The sequence below is a fragment of the Ornithorhynchus anatinus genome, chromosome 20, assembly GCF_004115215.2.
Source record: "Ornithorhynchus anatinus isolate Pmale09 chromosome 20, mOrnAna1.pri.v4, whole genome shotgun sequence".
Lineage (NCBI taxonomy): Eukaryota > Metazoa > Chordata > Mammalia > Monotremata > Ornithorhynchidae > Ornithorhynchus > Ornithorhynchus anatinus.
Window position 1 is genome coordinate 28,475,105 of NC_041747.1, and position 22,948 is coordinate 28,498,052.

The window sequence follows — 22,948 nt, forward strand, 5'->3', positions numbered from 1 at the left end:
CACACAGCTGACAAGTGGCCGAGCCGGGATTCGAACCCATGTCCTCTGACTCCAAAGCCCGTGCTCTTTCCACTGGGCCACGCTGCTTCTTTATGGCACTGACGATACTTGGGCAGCCAAGGGAGTGGAGGAGGTGGGAGAAGAAGGGCACGGCCAAAGGTAGCGAGTGGCACAGGATGAAGACGGAGCGTTTGCGCCCTTCAACCCGCCCTCTCCGACGTTAACGCCGGTCCTCTCCTGGGTCCAGGCCTGGTTGTCAGCTTCCTTTTCCCTCCCGGATTTCGGGGAAAACGCCAGAAACGAGAGCGCTTATTCATTCCTCTTTCACCGTGGCTTGCCGTTTCGGAGGGGTGTGTTATGCCACTGGGAGAACCTAGCTTAAAGGAAGAGAAAGCCAAGCCCGGGATTGAGTTATGAGTGGAAGGGAACCAGCAGTCATAGTAACTTCCGCTTTGTCGGGGGGGAGGGGGGGGGGGGCAGGGGGTGTCTTGTTTGGAAGGAAATCGAAGCACAGACAAGTGTATTCAAGGATATTTCGGATCGTAATTGAAAATTGCCACGTAATCTAATGGGTTGCATTGGTTTTAGAAGTTCAGAGAGTCAAGAGGGATTTTTAAAAGGATAGCTTTTGAACAAAACAGAGCAAAGGATACTTTCAAATCCGTATTAGTATTAGTTAGATTAGAATACGAATTAGATTAGTATTTCTCCACATCCTGTGTGTATAGGGGGGATGAGATTTATCCAAATTTAAGATGGAAATGATTTGAAAAGAGGATAAATCAGCCAATCTCACGAACAACTCCGGTCTCCTTTAACTTAAATGAGGAAGGCTAGCGCATGAGGCAGCAAGGGATGGAATAGTCAAAGTCTCAAATTAATAACAGGGAAATGGAAAAGAAAAATTTGCATGTAAATGGTTTTCCGATACAGTGGAGGGGAAATGTGACGGAAGTCTTTTACGGGGCAGGATTCTGAGTTCTTTAGGTTTGTTCGAAGCTCTGATTGATGGGTGGCTTTTCCTTCTTGGATCATATTGATTCAAAGGCTTTTGCCAAAGAATAAATAAAATATTGAAGGGTCAATTGTAAGAAGAAATAGAAAGCCAGTTCCACTGCTCAGTACAAGTGTAATTGGTTACCCCAGAAACCCAGAGATGATGAAAACCTCTTGGGTTCAGAAATGGTTTGAATGAATTCAGGGCTTACTCAAGGGGACAGTAAGGGAAGAAGGACAAATTAGGAATGTTAGCCGACACATCGTTGAACGCAAGGGGGTTCGGAAGGACTCTCACGGTCTTTGCCTTGACTTTACCAAAAAAAAAAAAAAAAAAAATCTGACTTTGCCCGGGATTTTGGTGAGGGACTTTGGATTCAGGAGGCAGATAGCAGTGTGGCCTAGAGGGTAGAACTCTGGTCTAGGAGTCAGAAGGACCTGGGTTCTAATCCCGGCTCCAAACGCTTGACTGCTGCGTGACCTTAGGCAAGTCACTTCCCTGTGCCTCAGCTACCCCGTCTCTAAAATGGGGATTAAAACCGTGAGCCCCATGTGGGAAGGGGACTGTGTCCAACCTAATTACCTTACATCTATCCCAACACTTAGTACAGTTCCTGGCACACAGTAGGTGCTTGACAAATACCATAAAAAAAGAAATCCTCCACCGAACCATCGGGGTAACCTCCACTGCTCTGCCCCAACGATGCTCGCTCTCACCGGGCGCGTCTCCTCGTCCGCAGGGTCAACGACTGCATCCTGAGGGTCAACGAGGCGGACGTCTCCGAGGTCTCGCACAGCAAGGCGGTGGAGGCGCTCAAGGAGGCGGGCTCGATCGTGCGGCTGTATGTCCGGAGGCGGCGGCCCATCCTGGAGACCGTCGTCGAGATCAAACTCTTCAAAGGGCCCAAAGGTAAGAGCCCGGAAAAGGATCTCCTGTTGCCCGCCCCCGTCCCGTCCAAGTACTGGACCCCACCGAGAGTCCTGCCGAAAACAGCGCCAGCCCGGATCTGGGAGTCAGGCGGTCTTGGGTTCTAATCCCGGCCCCGCCACTTGTCTGCGACCTTGGGCAAGTCGCTCCACTTCTCTGTGCCTCCGGGACCTCATCTGTAAAATGGAGATTAAGACTACGAACCCCTTGGGGGACGGGTACCGTGTCCAACTATAATTAGCTCGTATCTATTCCAGCACCTTGTACAAGGCCTGACACATGGTCAGCGCTTCTGGGCCTGTCAGGTGACTTGCCCAAGCAAGCAAGTCCCCCCATCTCTCTCAGCAACTGTAAGGGTGGGGACGGACAGGAAGCGTGGAGTTAGAGTCGCTCAGTACGCTGGAGCGTGCAGATCAGTCCTCCCACTACTCTGCGTGCCCCAAACTGAGCGTACTCTAGCCGGACCTTCCAAGCGTTTGAAGTAAGCCAGAGCAGCTGCAGTGATGGGGTGAAGCCGGGAGTTGGGGGAGGGCGAGGAAAAGGGGGAAAGGTCCGGGTAGGGTTAGGGCAACCGCGTTATTAGGGAAGCATAAATTTGGGGACATTTATGTGTTTATCTGAAATTGCCCAGATGGTGTAATAAGAGCCAGGATTGGCCTGGCTAAACTGCATCCAGTGAAGGAGGAACCGCAATCTGACAAATGTAGACCCGTTATTTTCAGGGACCCGAGGCTACGGAATAAAATGCCGTTTTAAACCAAGTTAAGGTTCGGATGGATGCTGGAAAAAATGATTTCCCCCGACCAGGACCGCAGGGTGGACGCGGACGTGTCGGGCACCCGGGCCTTGGGAGGGGGAACGGGCCCCCCCACGTTGTCGAAGAACCGGTTCGTTGTGGGCGGGGAACGTGCCTACCAACTCTGTTCTGTTGGATTCTCTCAAGCGCTCAGTCCGGCACTCTGCACTCTGCTCACTAAATACCACTGGTGACCGAGTGAAAGAACCGGAGGGAATGCTTTAAAATATCTATCTTGTAGTAGAATGCGACCACTTTACCCCAGAATAGTTCAAGCATTTTCAAGGACCATTTGTTTTAGCCTTTTATGAGCAAGTTAAGAACATGCAACTGGCCGTAGCTCTAGAAGACACCGTAGCGGCAACCTTATTGTTAAGATTGGAAGCTCTGGGGTGTAACGGGAAGTAAGTCAGCAAGAAAGTGGACTGTAAAATATGCACTAAATGATGGCTGCTAGCACCACGCATCGGGGGTAGTGTGTTTCATTAACTGCCGTTTTTCCTTCACTCCACTGGGAAGTTAATAGGAGAAGAAAACAGAATAATCCCCAAACTGCTTGGAGCTAAACAAGACTGAGATTCACTTCTTAGTCTTCTCTTCTCCCCCGAGTGGAAGTGATTTCAGGGCCTCGTCACGCCAGGGCGTTTTCTTTCCACACCCGAGGTCGACCCGCTCGCCCACCCGACAGCCCCGTAGATTTTGGCGCCGTTAGAATAGAAAGCACCTTAGGGAAAAGTATTCCCGCGGAACCAGGCTTCCCTGCCACCGCTCAGTAAGTCAGTTTTCACTTCGGCAGATGAGATACCCGTCCTCAAACCTGGCCGGGAGGGAGCCTGCAAGGGGCCTACGGGTTAGGAAGGGGATTTCGTGTGTTGCGAGGCCTCACGCCGAGCCTTCCCGCATCCGTCGGGGAGCGCTCGGTCCCCGAAAACCCGCAGTTTGGTGGCCCGCACCGTCAGCTCGGCCCTCTGCCTTCCTCTCCCCTCTTCTCCCCACAGCAGCTTCTCCTCTACCCCTGTCCCCTTCCAGCTTCCCCTCTGCTGCCTAGGGAGGCCCTCTTGGCCATCCCTCAACTTCATTTTTTTCGAGTCAGTTCATTCAGTCGTATTTATTGAGCGCTTGGGAGAGCGCAGTACGACAGTAAACAGACACATTCTCTGCCCACAGTGAGCTTACAGTCTGGAGGGGGATAGAGGCATTAATAGAAAGAAATAAATTACGGATACGTTCGTAAGTGCTGTGGGGCTGGGAGGGGAGGATGAATGAAGGGAGCAAATGAGGGGAACACAGAAGGGAGAGCAAGAAGAGGAAAGGAGGGCTTAGTCAGGGAAGGCCTCTTGGAGGAGAGGAAGCGCTTGCTGTATGTGTTGAGCACTGTTCTAAGGGCTGGGGTAGATGCAAGTTAATTAGGTTGGTCAAAGTCCCTGCCCCGCCTAAGGGCTCACAGTGTAGATTGGAGGGAGAACTGAGGCACGGGGAAATTAAGTGACTGGCCCCGAGGTGCACCTAGCAAGCGTTTGGCAGAGCCGGGACTAGGACCCAGCTCCTCTGACTCCCAGCCCTGTGCCCTTTCCACTCATGTTTGGATCGGCTTGTCTCTGTCATCATACCGTGGGCTCTCCGAGGTCAGGAATCCCGCTTTCTTCTTATACTGGATTCACCCAAGCACCTGATACAACAGGCACTCAAGAATATGAACGAGAGAGTGAGCGAGTGAATGAATGGGTGGCTGGGTGGTTAGGTGCTGTACCTCCGGCCCTGCAGAAGAGAGAGAGACAGAGGATGTGGGTTTGGGTCAGGAAAGCTGCTCATTTTCTCTGCTAAAGAAACACGTTCCCTGTGCTGAGATGCGGTCAGACTCTCTTGAGGCCTTGCGTTAAATGCTCTCTTATTTGTGACCCAGGGAACCCCTGTGCTCCATGCAGCCTCACATGACAGTGGAAGACTCGATTTGGCTACCTCTGAGTAATCCGGGGGAGATAAAGGACTTCGCCTATCCCCGCCGGCTGCAGTTTCTGTCCCTAATGCAATTATGAGCAAGCCCTTTTCTCCACACTGCTTTCCAAGCTGTCAGTCGATCGGTCAACCAACTCGTCTTATGTATTGAGCGCTTACTGTGTGCAGACCACCATACCAAGCGCTCGGAAGAGTTCCCTGTAACAATAAGCACAGACGCACTCCCTGCTCGCAATGAATTGTAGACTCCAAACGTTTAGTACGGTGCTCTGCACCTAGTAAGCGCTCAATAAATACCATTGAATGAGTGAACGAGCTAACAGTCTCGAGTCTAACTAGGTATCTTGCTGTCGTCCGTTCTTTACATCCGCCTGACTCTTCAGTTGGACTGTAAGCTCCTCAAGCGCGTGGGATTAATCAATCAACAGTATTTATTAGCACTTACTGTGAGCAGAGCTCTGTACTAATCGCTTGGGAAAGTATAGTAATAATAATTATAATATCTGTTAAGCGCTTACTATGTGCCAAGCAGTGTTCTAAGCGCTGGGGGAGATACAAGGTCATCAGGTTGTCCCACGTGGGGCTCACGGTCTTCGTCCCCATTTTACAGATGAGGTAACTGAGGCATAGGGAAGTTAAGTGACTCGCCCACGGTCACCCAGAAGACAAATGGCGGAGCCGGGGTTAGAACCCATGACCTTCTGACGCCCAGGCCTGGGCTCTGTCCATTACGCCACGCTGCTTCTCTAAGAGTATAACAGAGATGGTAGGACGCAATCCCTGCCCCAAGGGATTTTCAGTTTACAGAGATCGTATATTTAACTCGTATTCTATCCCTAATGCTCCTCCCGTAGCAATAGTAATAGCTCTTACTATGTGCTAATCACGGTGCTAAGCATTAAGATAGAGGCAAGCTAATCAGTATGGACCCAGTCCCTGTCTCTCGTGGGGCTAACAGTCGAAAGGGGAGGGAGAACAGTCATTTAACCTCCATTTTAAACAAGAGTAAACAGAGGTACATAGAGTGACTTGCCCTACGTCACACAGCAGGCAAGTAAGAGAACAGATGGATAGAACAAATACCAAAAAAAAAGAGAATGTGTTACACTGTTGCGTTGTAACCCCCCCCCAAACACTTAGGAAAGTGCCCTCCCCGCACACAGAAGGTGCACGATAAATACGATTGATTGATCGATTGCCGGAAGGCTCAGGGTTAAAGCTTCCCTGGTCCCCCCCTCCCCCCCCCCCCCCCCCCCCCCCCCGCGGTCAGGCCATCTGAGAAGACGGCGAGGTGTCCAGCCAAGCCTCTGTTCCGGAGGAGGAGAGGCGTGGTAGGTCCTTGCTCGGATTTTTTTTCCCCTAAAAGGCCCTGCTGGGACCCGGCTGGCCCCCTCTGCCACTGGCTAATTGCTCAGTTGGAACCATGGGGGAGGTTTGTTGGTTTTGATTGCCTTATGGTACTTGTTGAGCGCTGACTGTGCGTCAAACGCAGTTCTAAGCGTGGGGATGGGTACAAGTCCATTAGGTCGGACACACTCCCCGTCCCACATGGGGCTCACGGTCTTAAGTAGGAGGGAGAACAGGGATTGGATCTCCATTTTACAGCTGAGGAAACTGGCACAGAGAAATGAAGTCACTTGCCCCAGGTCATGCAGCAGGCAAATGGCGGGACCGAGATTAGAACCCAGGTCCTGTGACCCTCCTTCCTGTCTTAAGCCACGCTGCCTCTGCTAGTTGGCCGATAGGATCCCTTCCTTCACGGAGCTTACGGTCCAGTCTTCTGCAGAGGGACTCCCTGCTTGTGAGGAAAAGAGAAACCACCGGAGCGGTTGGTTTTCCACATAAAAGATGAAAGGAGGGCCATTACAAAAGAAGGAAAAACCTTATCCGTTACAGCAGAGGGTCCGGCACCAAGAGAGGTCAGTCGATGGACACCCAAGGGCGGACAGCGTTTCAGGATGAGGCTCGTGCTCTCTCTGATGTGAATGAACACTCAGCGTTCATCAAGAACCCGATAAATCTTCAGCGACGCAGTGTACCCTGGGCCCGGCTTTCTAATGAATTCTGTCAGAGCAGATTGGCCGGCGGGCGTTGAACTGTTTGGACAGACTAATGGGCTCTCTCCCAGAAGAGATGGCGGAGCGGAGTTAAGCCAAACACGGTTATTGAATGTTGACTCTAGCAAACCCCCTCGCGCCCCGGGAACCTGCCTTGTTGAATCCAGACCCGTGAAGTTGAAAGAATTTTCAAATGGCCTTTGGGTTTCGTTGCTGACAAGGCAGCTACTGACCTTTTGGCTGGGGAGTCTGCGATTCCGGGAAGAGAGTCGGGAGGAGTCAGAGACCGCCGCTTGCTCTTGGTTCTTTCCTTCCCTCCGTTTCGGTAGGACTTTCACTCAGTCGATCGATAATAATAATAATAATAATAATAATAATGTAGGTATTTGTTAAACGCTTACCATGTGCGCTGGGCGCTTACCATGTTCTAGGCGCTGGGGTAGATACAGGGTCATCAGGTTGTCCCACGTGAGGCTCACAGTTAATCCCCATTTTCCAGATGAGGTAACTGAGGCACAGAGAAGTTAAGTGACTCGCCCGCAGTCACACAGCTGACAAGTGGCAGAGCCGGGAGTCGAACTCACGACCTCTGACTCCGAAGCCCAGGCTCTTTCCACTGAGCCATGCTGCTAAGGGCTTGGCACATGGTAAGTGCTCGACAAACACCATACTAATAATCATCAATCAATCAGTGGTATTCATTGAGCAATTACCGCGTGCAGAGCACTTGGGAGAGTACAATCTATCAGAGTTGGTAGGCGATAAACCCCTGTCGCCTGTTCAACCCCTTTCTTCGATCGTACTGACTGGGCGCTTACGGTGTGCAGGGCACTGAAGTCAGCGCTTGGGAGAGTACGATCTAACAATAAACAGACGCATTCCCTGCCCGCAACGAGCTTTACCGTTTCTCGTGTCGTGAATCCCTCCCCCAGGCCTGGGCTTCAGCATCGCGGGCGGAGTGGGGAACCAGCACATCCCCGGGGACAACAGCATCTACGTCACCAAGATTATCGACGGCGGAGCAGCCCAGAAAGATACAAGGTTGCAAGTTGGAGACCGGCTATTGATGGTAAGGGGGCCGGCCGGGGCAGCTGGGGAGAGGAGCGCCTGGGGGGGAGCTGACCTTTAAACCCCCTTAGGAGGGTGGTGATTGTCGTTCAGCGGTGACTGGGCTCAGCGCCGTGCTGGGCGCTCGGATGGATACTAGACAGTCTTGTCGGGCCCAGTCTCAGGTAGGGTTCACAGTCTGGGAGGGAAAGGAATAAGGGACACTGGAAACCCAAGGACCAAATAGAGATTTTTTTTTTTCTTTAAAAGGTATTTAAGTGCTTACTATATGCCGAGCACTATACTAAGCCCTGGGGTAGATAGGAGCTTGTCCGGTCAGGCACAGTCCATAGCCCACATGGGGCTCACAGTCTTAATCCCCATTTTTCGGATGAGGCACAGAGAAGCGAAGTGACTTGCCCAAGGTCATCCAGCAGACCAGTGGAGGGGTCAGGTTTAGAACCCAGGTGCTCTGTCTCCCAGACCCGTGGTCTTTCCGCTGGGCCACGCTGCTTCCCGGGTCCCCGCTCCCATCAGAGGAGAGACTGGACCTGTCACCCCCACGGTTTGGGACGGTCCTGCCAGCCGCCCTTTCAGGGGTGGCAAGTGCCGAGTTTTAATTCTTGCCTCCCTGTGCATCGTCCCAACGGGAGGGTTTAGGCCCTCAGTTTCTCCATCTCTCTTTTCAGTGTCCAGAAGGCCATAACCCCATTTCTGCCAAGCTTTCCCCATCTCGCACTCTCCCCACAACTCACCGATATTTAGCAAGGCATTATTTTTTTGGCACGACCTGTACGCCCAAAGATCAAAGATATCTCTTGTTCGCTATCTAACCTTCCCTCGTGTCATTTATTATTATGGCATTTATGAGGTACTGTGCTCTGGGGGGGTCCCTTTTCCACACAGGGCTGACCATCTCAGAGGTGGGTGAGCGGGTACCTCATGCCCATTTTACAGGTGAAGAAATTGAGGTCCAGAGAGGCTAAGCACCTTGCCTAAGGTCACACAGCAGGCCACTAGCCAAAGTGGGGCCTCCTGCCTCCTGGTCCTTTCGCCTAGCACTTGGGTTGTTTATTGAGCGCTTACTGTGTGACCAACACTGTACTAAGAGCTTAGGAGAGGACAGTATAAAAGAGTCGGGAACCACCTTCCCTACCCACGGTAAGCCTACAGTCTAGAGGAGGAAACAGACATGTAAATACTTTATAATATATTTCTTTCCTTGGCTTCCGAAGCGTTTGTGCTCTACCGAAGGCCGAAACATTGAGCGTTATCTCCCGGGCTCCTCTACCTCTCTTCTGTTGTTAACGCGTCATTTCCCAGCACAGCTTCCAAAAGGTGGCTCTGTCACACTTGAGCAGTATCCATAAGCAAGACTTAAATCCGGGTGGCGCTCGTAAGGTTTCTGATCCATTTTCTGGTTGGAATGAGGGTCATAGATTAAGGAAAATGTGATTGGGGCCAAGGGAGATGTTGGATATAGAGCCTTTCTTTCCTCCCATCATGATTGGCCTACCTTATATACCCCAGGCGATGCTATGCCCCGCTTTGTGATTACACTCCTTTTTCCTACCTTATCCCTTGAACCCGGAGTCAGAGGTAAAATCGAACGGTAATTGGTTTCCTCTGAGTTCTTTTGTGTTCTTGCAGGAGATTTCTGCTACGCATCTCTGACCCAGCGCTAGCGGCTGTCCTTCCACAGGCCATGTGGCTCGGATTAATGACAGGGAGCGGGCCCTGGCCATGCCCTCTTCTCCTGTTCGCCTCCATTTTTTTTTAAAGGCGAGACATTTCCTCTCAGAAATTAGATCCTCTCCTCTCTGGTCGACTTCAGAAGCGCCTCTTGTAATAGCTGGCATTTCTGCTTTTCCCTTCCTTTACTCTGGTGCTGTTTTCCAAAGCGGTAGGAGGAGAATGGGTAGTTTTCTTCCACTGTTTATTTACGTCTTGAAGTGTTTTTCGAGCATCCAGCGACGTTGAAGTCCTGACTCAACGGGCACCTGCCAGCTCATCAGTCTGCTTCTGTAGTCTTTGGCGTGGAGAATTCTAGATCCCGCCTCCACTGCCAACCAACGTACCTTCCTGCTGGTTCCCCGGGGGCGGTTTTGAATGCCCACACGACTTAATGCCAATGCGCTGGCACCTCCTCCTTCCGGCGGGGGCCCCCGGCGGGCTGACGAACCCGTTGCCTTCACTCGGCCCGGGCTGTTGAGTCATTTCACCCACTGCTTTGTTCATGCCTCCTCTGGCTATCAGCACCCCCAGCGACCCACGGTGCCCTTCCGCGGATGACGTCCGCCCTAGAACAGCCAACAGTTGAGTCCCTCTTAAAATGGGGTCCCGCTTCCTCGGGCCCATCCTCCCCTCCTTGGGCGAGCGAGCGGAACGGTGAAATACAATTGTGAGCCAGCCAGCCAATGGGCCCAGTGTTTCCTTCCTTGCACCCTCCGTGGCACCAGCTGCCGGCCAATTATCTTAGCAGTTCTCCGGATACCGCCGCACGCGTAATTAACCCAAACAAACCCACTTTTGTGAAACAAATTTTGAGGACTTTAGCACAAAGGAACTCTTTGCTGGAGAGTTCCCTCCGTATTCAGGCGCTTTAAAAAGACCATACACAATCAGCCACAGCAATAGCCTAATTAAAGTCAACGGTCCACAGATGTTCACAGGGGAAAAAAAAGAACACTCCCCGAAGATTTTCACTCCCAATCCTCAGTCTTGAAAAGACGGTTGGAGGACATTCACCCAAAGCAGGACGCCGTTCTGGAAGCTCGGGCCCCAGAGGCATCCATCCGGTGGTTCAGTAGTTCTTGGCCATTCAAGTCCCTGAGTGCCCACATCAGCAAATCAATCAATCAGTGGTATTTATTGAACTCTTACTGTGTGCAGAGCGCTGTACTAAGCGCTTGGAAGGGTCCAATAGAAGAGAGTTGGTAGAGAGTTGCCTCTGCCCACAGTGAGTTTATAGTCTAGCGGGGAAGGCAGACATTAATAGAAGTAAATAATTGATGGATATGTACATAAATGCTGTGCGTCTGAGGACGGGGGTGAATACAGGGTTCAGGTTCAGGGGCAAAGCAGAAGGGAGTGGGAAAAGAGGAAATGAAGACTTAATCAGGGAAGGCTTCCTGGACGAGGTGTCCTTTCGATAAGGTTTGGAAGGTGGGGGAGAGTGATCTTCTGTCGGATATGAAGAGGAGAGGACGTTCCAGACGAGAGACGGGACGTGGGCGGCAAGATATATGAGCTAGAGGTACGGTGAGAGCATAGGTCCCCTGGAGGCTTCCTACTCACAGATGAAGGAGTGTCCCCAGTGACCCCCTTGCCTCCTCAGCCCGGCAGCTCTGAAGTTCTCTGCAGCCCCCCAGGCATCTCATGGGACTCCACCGTGTGGGGAGAAGCGGCCTGGAGCTGCCCTAATTCTGGTGTCCTTCTTCGCCTCCAGGTAAATAACTACAGTTTAGAAGAAGTAACCCACGAAGAGGCCGTGGCGATACTGAAGAACACATCCGATGTGGTTTACCTAAAAGTGGGCAAACCCACCACGATTTATATGACCGATCCCTACGGCCCGCCTGACATTACTCACTGTAAGTACCGTTTTCCGTAAATCCGAAACGAGAGGTGGGAGGGGCCTGGGGGTGTGAGGAAGATGAGAGAGAAGGGAAAGGGGGTGAAGAGAGAAGAGGAGGTGAGGAAGAAGAGGAAACCCTCCAGGTTTATAGCTCTGCAGGGGCCTGAGATTAGTTATCTTGGCTGTGCCGTGCCCACTACAGCCCTTCTGACTTGGCCCCAGTTAGGGAATTATTCATTCAGTAGTATTTATTGAGCGCCTACTATGCGCAGAGCACCGTACCAAGCGCTTGGAAGGTACAATTCGAATTAGGAACCGTTCACGGTACGGTGTTTCCTCGGCACGGGCTTCCGTGAGAAAACAGCCCCCGCATTCTAGAAAGAAATCGGTGGATTCCTCTGTGATGCTAACTGCCCTTAGTCAGGGTGACCTAAGAAGAAGGAGAGGGGAATCCTGGGTGGGAGAGATACAGAGGAGACGAGAGTCTATCAGCCACCGTTGTCTCCACGGGAACATTTTAAACACGGAGTATTTGGCCCGGGGGCGGGTGGAGAGGAGATTAATGTAATACTGATATGACCTTCTCCTAGCAGAAGTTTGGGTTCGATGCTTGGATATTAATCATGTGGAAAGAATGACGGGATCTGCAATTAGAAAGTTAACATTTCCATCTCAACAGAAAATTAATCACCGCTCTGAAAACACAGGGGCTCCTTTTCTCACCCAACTGTTCCCGTCTCCTAATTATCCCTAGTTGCGGTAGCTCTGCTGGCTATTACGGGTTTCCAAGCCCTAAAGGTCACCAGTGGCTCAGGTGTATTAAATGCAGAGCAAAATGCCCAACTGGGTCAACCCGCCAAACCAGTTCTCTGGGCCTTAGAGCCTCTGGTCACCCAAGTACAATGGAGGATGTCCAGCTGAATCCGGCTTGTTGGGTTTTTTTTTTCCCTCCACCAGCGTATTCTCCGCCAATGGAAAACCACATACTCTCTGGCAACAATGGCACTTTAGAGTATAAAACATCCCTGCCGCCTATTTCCCCGGGAAGATACTCACCTATTCCAAAGCACATGCTTATGGAGGACGACTACACCAGGTCAGTTGTTTTCGTCGGCTCACGGGGTTGGAACGCTCCGGACAGGAAGCCCCACACCGAACCCTTCAGGCTGGAACTTTCTGGGCTCACCCGAGTCTCTGAGGGCCCGTCTGAGATGAGAGGTCACCTCCCTCAGAGCGAGCTGGGCCAACGGCCCGCTTGAGAGTTGGCGGAGGCTTGGGGGAACTCTGGGATGGAAAAACGGAGTCGAGGATGGTGGAGAAAATGGGGCCATCGCCGTTTAAGGGAATGAGAAGGAGGAAGAGGCAGAGGATAGAAAACCGACTCCAAATGTCTGCTCGCCCCTTCCTCCCCCCGGAGGCTCCTCCTCGCCTCCTGCCATGGTTCCTTCCTGCGCCCACCATCACAAACTCCCAGCTCCTCCGGTGGGCCTGACCCCTCACTATTCAGCACAAGTTGACTTTTGTTTTCATTCACACCCAAACCCCGGACACGGGGCGGAAAGGACATTAGGGAGGGTGTTCCCGGCCTGGAATTAATTCCCTCTCCCCTGAATCCACCAGGCCTCAGCTCCCGCCGTGGTCAAAGCCTTCTTAAGCCCCTCATAAACCATCCTCAATGGAAGGGGATCCGGCCCCGTCCAGAGAGAGGGAGCCGGGGGTACTGGGGGAGATAACCAGGCGGACAGGTCTGCCGGTGACCTGCGGAGAGCTCCCCGTGCTTCTCTTGTACTTCCCATGCGCTTCGTTTAGTGCGTGGAGCTCAGTAAATACTATCTCTGCTTTCATCACTTGGAGGAAGTTCCTCCTCCCACATAAACTGGCTAGTTCCTGAGGAGGAGCTTGGGGACTGGCTCCATTCCTTCCTGTGTATTCTTTCCCCAACACTTAGCACAGTGCTCCGCACACTGTAAGCACTTGCTAACATTGTTCCGCGATTACTATTACCAAATTGGGCCCCCAACCGATACCCGTCACATTTCGTCTCCCATCTTTACTTCTTTCGTCTTGTCTTTCTTTCCTTTCTGCTGTTCATTTAAGGGAATGAGGAATAATACCCCGATAAGAACGGGAAGGTACCTGGAAGACCACTAATAATGATGAACATTAAAATCACCGCCCAGAGATAGGCCAGGACCTAAATCACAGATTTCCAGAGCTTGAGGACTAGGGAGCCTGACTAGGGTGGGGGGAATTTTTTTTTTTGTCCCCCTCAGTGCTTAGTACAGTGCTGGGTACATAGTAAGCGCTCCCCGAATAGCCCAGCTATCTGTTTGTTCTTCATTTGTCTGAGGTGAAGAGAAGATTCAGTATAATTTGGCCCCAAACAAAACTTTCCGGACATCTGATTCTCTCCCAGGGCCTCTCAATCAGTAGTTATTGTCTATTGGCCAGCTGGCCCTCTATCTTTAGAAAACCCAAACCGTTGGCTGCTTTTGGTGCTTTTAAAATGTTGTACTTGGGTTTCCCGAGAGCGAGAAGGGCAGATCAGATCAGACCAGCGACAAGCAGCCTTCTGCCTCCGCTGCCGGGCACAACTTCCACAAAGCCCCAGCTTCCGTTTGGCTGGTAGGAAACTCAGCACCCCACCAGCTTTGGCTGTGGTAAGCTGATAAAGACTTTTGGGAAAATTCATTCAGTAGTACTTATTGAGCGCTCACTATGTACAGAGCACTGTACTAAACGCTTGGACCGTACAATTCGGCAACAGATAGAGACGGGGCAGCGGAGTCATCTGTTTTGCTCTGCTCGGCGTGCTGATTTCTCCAGATGGAGGCTTTTGTGCCGGCACGTCTTCTTGAAGCCGGGAGTTGCGTCCACAGGGAGGAGCGGGGTAGACCATTAGGATAAACTCTCTAGGGAATTTATTCATTGAGTGAGACAGAGCACATCCGTTTTGCGCTCATGTCAACCCGCTGGGAAACGTGGGTGCGAGGGGCTGGGTGAAGAACAATTCAATTGGTGGCTTGATTGCCCATTAGCAAGCCATAATTAAAAGATGATGATCAGAGGCACGTTGAAAAATGGAGGGAGGAGGGTGATTTCTGTCCCGGTTCCATACACTGACAAAATGGAAGCCGTAAGGGGAATCGAAAAACCGGTGTATTAGGCTATCTCTCGGGTTGATCCTGAGAACACGAATAGGGCCCCAGCTGGTTTTAGAAATCTGGATTCGGCCACGTCTGGAAGGTCACTGTGACTGTTGTTCCCCAAAATGTACAAACAATCCATCGATTAATAGTATTTACTGAGCGCTTACTGTGTGCAAATACTGAACTTGGGAAGCACTTGGGAAGGTCCGATTCAGTAGAGTCGGTGCACGTGATCCCGGCCCTCGGGAAGTTTACAGTCAGGAGAGGGAGGCAGACGTTAAAATAATAATAGAAATAGTAAGAAAAATAATAGCCCAAATAACATAGCCTGCCCGGTAATTTTTCCTTAATCCCAGAGCATAATAGCCGATTCATAGATTCCTTTAAGCACTCGATATTTCTCCCCACCCTCAGCCGTGCCCGCCCTTACGTATGTAACCGTAATTTATTTATTCATTAATATGAATGCCAGTCTCCCCCTCTAGCCTGTAAGCACGATTTGGGCAGGGAGGGTATAAAACCAGCTCTGTTATCGTAGTATTCCTAATACTTAGGTCAGGGCCCCGCACACAGTAAGAGCTCGATAAATACCATTGATTGATTGATTTTCTTGTGAGCTCCTTGAAGGCGGGGCTTCCGCCTACTCAGTCTTTGAACCCTCCCAAACGCTCACTACAGTGCCCTGCCCGCAGTAAGGGCTCACTATATGCGCCTGGCAGATTCTCGTCGCGGAGTTCTGACTTCACCATCTTGGCGGGGTCCCACGGACTATCGGTGGAGAGTGTGTTTGTGTAGAAGGGGCAGGGTATTATAAAAATGATGATGGTATTTGTTAAGCACTTACTATGTGCCAAGCACTGTTTTAAGCACTGGGGCGGATACAAGGTTATCAGGTTGTCCCACACGGGGCTCACGTTTTAGTCCCCATTTTACAGATGAGGTGACTGAGGCACAGAGAAGTGAAGCGATTTGCCCAAAGTCACACAGCTGACAAGTGGCAGGGCCGGGATACGAACCCACGACCTCTGACTCTCAAGCCTGTGCTCTTTCCATTAAGCCACGCTGCTTATAATAATAATTATGATATTGGTTAAGCGCTTACTATGTGCCGGGCACTGTATTAAGCACTGGGGTGGATACAGGCAGATCGGGTTGGACACGGTCCCCGTCCCTGTCCCACGTAGGGCGTGCAATCTTATTCCCGACTTTACGGATGAGGCAACTGAGGCACAGAGAAGTGAAGTGACTTCCCTAAGGTCACACAGCCGACAGGTGGCAGAGCCAGGATTAGAACCCAGGACCTTTTGGCTCCCAGGCCCGTGCTCTGTCCACTACACCATGCTGGTATTGTGGTATTTGTTGAGCGTTTACTATGTGCCAAGCACTTTTCTAAGCCCCGGGGAAGATACAAGTTGATCGTGTCAGTGGCAGTCCCTGCCCCGCACGGACTCACGGTCTTAAGTAGGAGAGAGAAAAGCGATCGAATCCCCATTTTACAGATGAGACGGAGGCAAAGTGAAATGACTCGTTCAAGGTCCCACGGCAGGCAAGTGGCGGAGCTGGAATCAGAACCCCGGTCCTTCCGACTCCCGGGCCTGGATTATTTCCACTAGGCCACGTTGCTCCCTCTCAGATCAGAGAACTGTTCCAGACTCCACTCCGGGCCCGGAACCTGGACAGGGAGTGTTCTTGGTGTGTCTCAACTCCTTTCATTCATTCATTCAATCGTATTTATTGAGCGCTTACTGTGTGCAGAGCACTGGACTAAGCGCTTGGGAAGTACAGTTCGGCAACAGATAGAGACAATCCCTACCCGCCCAACGGGCTCACGGTCTAGTCTTCTTCCACGAGAAGCAGCGAGGCTTAGTGGAAAGAGCCTGGGCTTGGGAGCCAGAGGTCACGGGTTCGAATGCCGGCTCTGCCACTTGTCAGCTGCGTGACTGGGGGCGAGTCACTTAACTTCTCGGTGCCTCAGTTACCTCATCTGTAAAATTGGGATTAACTGTGAGCCTCCCGTGGGACAACCTTTCATTCAATAGTGTTTATTTATTCACTAGTATTTATTGAGCGCTTACTATGGGCAGAGCACCGTACTAAGCGCTTGGAATGAACAAGTCGGCCACAGATAGAGACAGTCCCTGCCGTTTGACGGGCTTACAGTCAACCTGATGACCCTGTATCTCCCCCAGCGCTTAGAACAGTGCTCTGCACATAGTAAGCGCTTAACAAATACCAACGTTATTAGTCTTTCCTTCTCTCCCCCCCCATTTCCTTCTCTCGCTTTCCCTCTCGCCTTCTGTCTTCTGTCTCCTTTACTCCTGTCCTCTCCCATGTCTCTTCTCTCCCCAGCTCTGTCTCCTTCTCCTCCCCTTCTCCTTCTAACCCTTTTCTCTTTACGCATCACTTCCCCTCTCCCTTTCCACTTCTTTTTCATTACGTGCGTGTGTGTATGATGGACGTAGACGCATATTTATGTGTTGTGGATAGAAATTCATTCAAGAACCATTAGACTGTCATTCAAAGAGTGTATTCCCCTTCCTGATATAGCATGTGAATCTGAATTACCTACTGACCCTGTCCCAAGTCATTCCCACCTGTCCCCCAGGCCCTCTAAACCCTCGCAGAAACAGTAAATGGCCTTTTCAGTTCCCCCGAAAGAACCGGCGCTCGCTTCTTCCTGTCAAGTGTGTCCGTGCCTTCTGCGCCGGGGCTTAAATCCAGGCCAGCCTTGCAAATAGTTTCCTAAGATCGGGAGTCTGGCTGAGGTTCCCTTCCGGATCAATCAGTGAATCGGTGGTGTTAATTGAGTGCCTGCCCTGTGCAGAGCACTGTACTGAGCGCTTCGTGCCAAGTGGTCCCGCCCACATCGGTCAAAGGCCCAGCCCGTGCCTTCATCTCAGTCGTGTACAGCTCTTTCACCACGTCTTTTCCCCACTCGGCTCTCGATTCAGGGAATGCCCATCATCTGCCTCTGGCCCTCACCTCTCAGCTTCCCCCCTCCACACTGTCAGGTTCCGTGAAAACCAGGAAAAACCAGGAAGGGAATTGGAAGCAGAATCAACATCTGACCCCAGAGCCTAAGGATTCATTCAGACTCACTGTCATGAGTAGACTAAGATTAAGCATTCAGTGGTATTTATTAATAAATAACAATAATAATAATGTTGGCATTTGTTAAGTGCTTACGATGTGCAGAGCACTGTCCTAAGCGCTGGGGTAGATACAGGGTGATCGGGTGGTCCCACGTGAGGCTCACAGTCTTAATCCCCATTTTCCAGATGAGGTGACTGAGGCACAGAGAAGTTGAGTAACTTGCCGACAGTCACACAGCTGACAAGTGGCGGAGCCGGGATTAGAACCCATGACCTGTGACTCCCAGGCCCGGGCTCTTTCCACTGAGCCACGCTGCTTCTCTAATGAGAAGCATCTATTGAGCACTTATTGTGTGCAGAGCACTATACTGAGCACTTGGGAGACTACAGTAAGAGCCCCGGTTTGCTTGGGGGAAAATAAATCGTAGGCCCTGAGATGTGAGAGTCTAGATTTGTCTCTAGAGACCTGAGACTCGTCAGCTGTGTGACTGTGGGCAAGTCACCTCACTCCTCTGTGCCTCAGTTCCCTCATCGGGAAAATGAGGATGAAGACTGGGAGCCCCACGTGGGACAACCTGAGTCCCCTGTGTCTCCCCCAGCGCTTAGAACAGTGCTCTGCACATAGTAAGCGCTTAACCCATACCAACATCATCATTATTATTATAGATGGGATCATCGGGGCGAGAATCGTATCCGTAGGTCAGTCCTGACCCGAAGGCTCTGAGGCAGGGCCTCAGGGGAGAAATTCAGAAGGTGGAGTCGTCTAGACTCTAGGCTAGTCTAGTCCTCTAGACTCTAAGCCCACCGTGGGCAGGGAATGTGTCTACCGATTCTCTTCTACCTACTCTCCCAAGTGCTTAGTACAGTGCTCTGCACCCAGTAAGTCCTCAATAAATATGAATGATGGATTGAAGGGTCGTTCTAACAGCCAACTTAGGTGTAAGCTCCTTGAGGGGAGGGGCTGTCTTTGACTCGGCTTCAGTTTCCCGGAGTGCTTAATTCAGTGCTCCGCGCGTGGTCGGTCCTCGATAAATACCGTCAACGGACCGTAGGATCGATTGCCCAGTGTTTCCAGGAATCTCTGGAGGAGTTGCGCGTTGGTCCCGGTGCTTGATACAGTCTATCGCACCCACTGGGTGCTCACTGGAGACCCTTCCTACTGCGTAGCTGTCTGTGTGTTGCTGGCTCTTAGTAGATGCTGTGCCTCTGAACTCCTACCTGTCCGTTCTTCTCCTCGTCTCCCCTCAGACCTCCTGAACCCGTTTACAGCACCGTGAACAAACTGTGTGATAAACCTTCTTCTCCTCGTCACTATTCCCCCGTGGAGTATGACAAAAGCTTCCTCCTCTCGTCTCCCTATCCCCACTACCACCTAGGCCTGCTCCCCGATGCTGAGATCACCAGGTAGGACACCGCCCCTCGTTCACCCCTCCCTCCGCTCCTTTTGCCCGATGGTTCGCTTCTCTCTAAAAGCCAGAGTTTCCCCAGAAGGACCGAACTCATGGCAACCTGTGTGACCCCCTCCTTTAGCCCGGCAAAGGACGGAGATTTGGGGGAGGGAAGCGGGGTGTACAAGGCCAGCCCGAGGCTCGCGTATGAAGTCCCAGAGGGAACCGTGCCCAGGTTGCAATCCATCGGTCGTATTCACTGAGCGCTTACTGGGTGCAGAGCACTGTATTAAGCGCTGGGCCGAAAGCAACTTCAAGTATCTTGTGTTCCTTGTAGCCAGGCCACACTCTGGGGAGGATATTGTGGGTAGAGGTGGGCTTTGGAATTAGCCTTTGTCTTTATCACCCATCCCCTAGGCCTGTATCGTAGCTGGGCGGGGCGGGGGGGGGGTTTATTATGGTATTTGTTAAGCGCTTACTATGTGCTGGGCACTGTACTAAATGCTGGACTAGAAACAAGGTGGTCGGGTTGAACACAGTCCATCTCCCACATGGGACTCACCGCCTTAACCCCCATTTAACGGATGAGGTGACGGGGCCAGGGAAGGTAAGTGACTAGCCCAAGGTCACACAGCAGGGTGGGATTAGAATCCAGGGCATTCCGGCCCCCAGGCCCAGGCTTTATCTACCAGGTCGTGCTGCTTCCGTCTTCATGGTGATTGGGATGAGGAGAAAGGAGACCAGCGGAGAGGTGTCTCTAAGCCCTCTATGGGCTGAAAAGCAGCGGCTGAGAGCTTGGGCGAGTCACTTAAGCCCCCTGGGCCTCAATTTCTTAATCTGTAAACTGAGGACAAGAGTTCTGTTCTCCTCACCGTGCTGGGTGGAGACTGGATCCAGTCGGTCTGGTCATCATGTAGCTACCCCAGAACTTAGTTCATCGTAAGCGCCTAACAAAATCATTGTTGTTACTGATCGCTCTTCTTTTAGCAAGACGGGGGGCCGGTTCCCCTATTTGAAGGGTAAATACAGATCCCAACAAGGGTTAAAAAAACAAGTAATGAAATACAACCCAGTAGGAAGAGTCTCTATTGAGCACCTATTGGGTGCGATATATTGTATTAAGCACTGGGACTAAGTCCAAAAGGAGCTCAGAACACCTCCTGTGCAGCAAAACCTGCAACAGAACCTGTGGGGAGAAATCAAAGCAGCTGCAAAGCCTATTCCCTTGCTCCCGCTGAGAGCGGGAAGTTGGAGTCTCGAGGGGAAGCCAAAAAATAACACAAAAAGGTACACGAGCCGGTGGAAATGGGGGCTGGGGTAGAATTCACAAAAGATAGAATTTTCAATCGAAATTCCCCCAGAAGCCTGCACCCCAGTTGACACCATTCCACTAGTGGGTTCCTTACCGAACTGTTCATTTCAGTTCAAGGACTCTCATAAAATTCCTCCTCTGGGCCCCTTCTGATGCCTGGGAAAATCAGCCACATCCATTCACTCTTCCCAAATGGAATCGTTAGCCTTCCTGGGAGATGACATTTGAGGGCGAGAATGGAATGCTGTGGCATCAAGCTGCTCTCCCAGAACCGCCATACGGTCGGTCCATCGTGACTTGTTTGCCGTCGGCCACTGCTGTGTGCTTCTCAGGAAAAATCAAGACCATCTCCAGGGAGGCCCCCGAGACCGTGGTGAAATCTAGCCCCAGATAGAGACAGGGTCCGAGCTGATCGTAATGCCTCTATCCAGTGATTAGCCCATAGTTAGTGCTTAATGCGTACCCCGGTCATTATCGTTAGCCCCCTTGTTGTCCGGCTGAAGAGCTAGAATGCATTTGGATGGTCGCCGTGGGCCATTTTCAACGGTTGTCGAATACCTGCTGTCCTCTTCTGGCTGTTGCAAAACACTGCAGTGAGAGAAACGCGGCCTGGAGTGGGAGGCCGCCGCAGAATGGAGAATTAAAACAGCGCTTACAAGAACATCGTCAGTTAATGCCCTCTCTCCATTGTAGAGATCAAAGAGCGACCCAAAAAGCGCACGTGAAGAGGTCATTTCTATCACCCGCTCACCCAGGCCGCCTTCTTTCCCCCTTCTAGGGAGCAGAGAGAATTTTTATTCTTTTTAGTAGCCACGATGATAAAATGGACCGTCCCCTTGATTAATTTATTGGTCCCTCACTGAAATTCCAGTGATGTCAAAACGTATCTGTGGTTGGAAAGCTATTATCTGTGCCTCGGCTTTATCAAGTCAGGTGTCTTGAAGTCATTCGCATCCGTTCTGTGCACTAAGTATTCAGTGGAAGGCGTATTTAACCACCTGACAGTCGGCAGTGGGAATCGCGCTACTTGATCCTCACCTATCAGAACCCGAAACGCAGTCCAGCATATTTATGTCTCCTGGCAAGTGTATTCAAATCAAAATTTAGGTCCTGTTATCCCCACTACGCTAGATCCATATATCCGTTGATTTATGAGGGAAGATTAAAAGCACAATGCGAGCGCAGTCTGACTAAAAAAATGAAATGGATGGGTCTACGGTATAAGTCTATAAATATTTGAATGCAAGAGGAGATTTATTTAGCGTGAGAGAAGAGGATAACTTTCATTCCAAATACCCAGAAGTAATGCGATGAAATTAAGTCACGGAGAATTTAGGTGGGACATTGGGGGAAAAAAAGAACTCCTCCCCAAGAGATCCGTTCGATTGTGAAACTGGTTCCCAAGGATGGTGAGAAAATGGAGAGTCCCTTTCATTCATATTTATTGAGCGCTTCCTGTGTGCACAGCACTTTACTAAGCACTTGGGAGAGTAAAATATAACAATGAAACACATTCCCCACCCACAGTGAGCTTAGAGTCTAGAGGGGAAGACAGACATTAATATAAATAGATTGATTACAGATACACACGTACGTGCTGTGGGGCTGGGTGGGGGGATTAAATAAAAGGGCAAGTCAGGGTGACGCAGAAGGGGGTGGGGCGGGAGTCCGCGTCCGGCGTCTTTGAATATGACCAACTCAGAGCCGGAGAGAACGTTAAAACAGAATCATTTTCTCCATCTTCTGGGGGCTCTAATGGGGGGGCCCAGTTTTTGACCGCCACCTTCAATTGCTTTGCTCCGATTCCAGATGACTGGAAATAGTCAGTGGCTCCTCCAGGAAAAGCAACGATCGACGTCTCGTTGACCAGCTTAGAGTGGTGAGGCCGCTCACGTAGAACAAGGGTCAAGTCGGGCCCATTTTCTCCCTGGTCCCCAGTCATTAAGTGAAGAACGGGGATTCTTAGGGGAATGGCTGAATTCTGAGCAGAGGGACTTTGGGTCACAAGAAACCAGGAGGTAGCAGAAACGGCGTGCACGGAGCTGGGTTTAGACAGCTGATACCTCCCCTGCCGCCAGCCAGGAGCCGTCAGAGCTGAATATTATTAAGCTGTTCGCGGCCTCGAAGAAATGAAAACAAAAAGCCGCCGTTGCCGGAAGTGTTATCCCAAGGCGAGCGAGGCCTCATTGAGATGGGGAGTTTGTGCTGCCGGCGGTGTTGACGGGAGCTCTTCACTTGACTGAATTAAAAGCCTGCGCTAAGAGGCTCAAAGAACGTGGCACGGTTTATCATGTTGTCTTCTCAGCTTGTTTTTTTCCCTCCCCTTTCCTCCCCCCCCCCCCCGGTCCCACCCACTGGGGTGGACTGGTTAGCCCCAGTCCCGATCTCTGAGCCCCAGAGATGACTCCCACCTTGCCTTCCCCCCCCCCCGCTAGGAGATGCAGGAATTGAGACTGGGCGATCATTTCCAATGAATCTCTTTTGTTTCCCGGTTCTCCCACAGCCATTCCCAGCACAGCACTGGAACCCGTCAGCTGTCCATGACGCTACAGAGAACCATTTCCCTGGAGGGGTAAGAGAAGACTCCGCCGTCGTTTACGTAGCCCCACAAGGCGAGGGTTGCCCCTTGGGCTGACTTCAACCCAAAATG

General features: G+C 51.3%; 1 protein-coding gene across 19 annotated transcripts in view; it reads left to right on the forward strand.

The window, feature by feature from the left end:
* DLG2 (discs large MAGUK scaffold protein 2) overlaps positions 1 to 22,948 on the forward strand; it is a 603,132-nt gene that overhangs the window by 416,179 nt on the left and 164,005 nt on the right. For 15 of the 19 annotated variants that reach the window (XR_005661215.1, XM_039914987.1, XM_029047956.2 and 12 more), the window contains 6 exons: positions 1,737 to 1,906; positions 7,666 to 7,802; positions 11,229 to 11,373; positions 12,315 to 12,453; positions 18,847 to 19,002; positions 22,802 to 22,870. Coding sequence is in view for 18 of the 19 variants with exons in the window: in XM_039914987.1 (XP_039770921.1) it covers positions 1,737 to 1,906; positions 7,666 to 7,802; positions 11,229 to 11,373; positions 12,315 to 12,453; positions 18,847 to 19,002; positions 22,802 to 22,870 (816 nt within the window). In the remaining variant the exon portion in view is untranslated. The remainder of the gene's footprint in view (positions 1 to 1,736; positions 1,907 to 7,665; positions 7,803 to 11,228; positions 11,374 to 12,314; positions 12,454 to 18,846; positions 19,003 to 22,801; positions 22,871 to 22,948) is intronic. The other 4 variants (XM_039914985.1, XM_029047960.2, XM_039914989.1 and 1 more) reach the window with 1 other exon arrangement.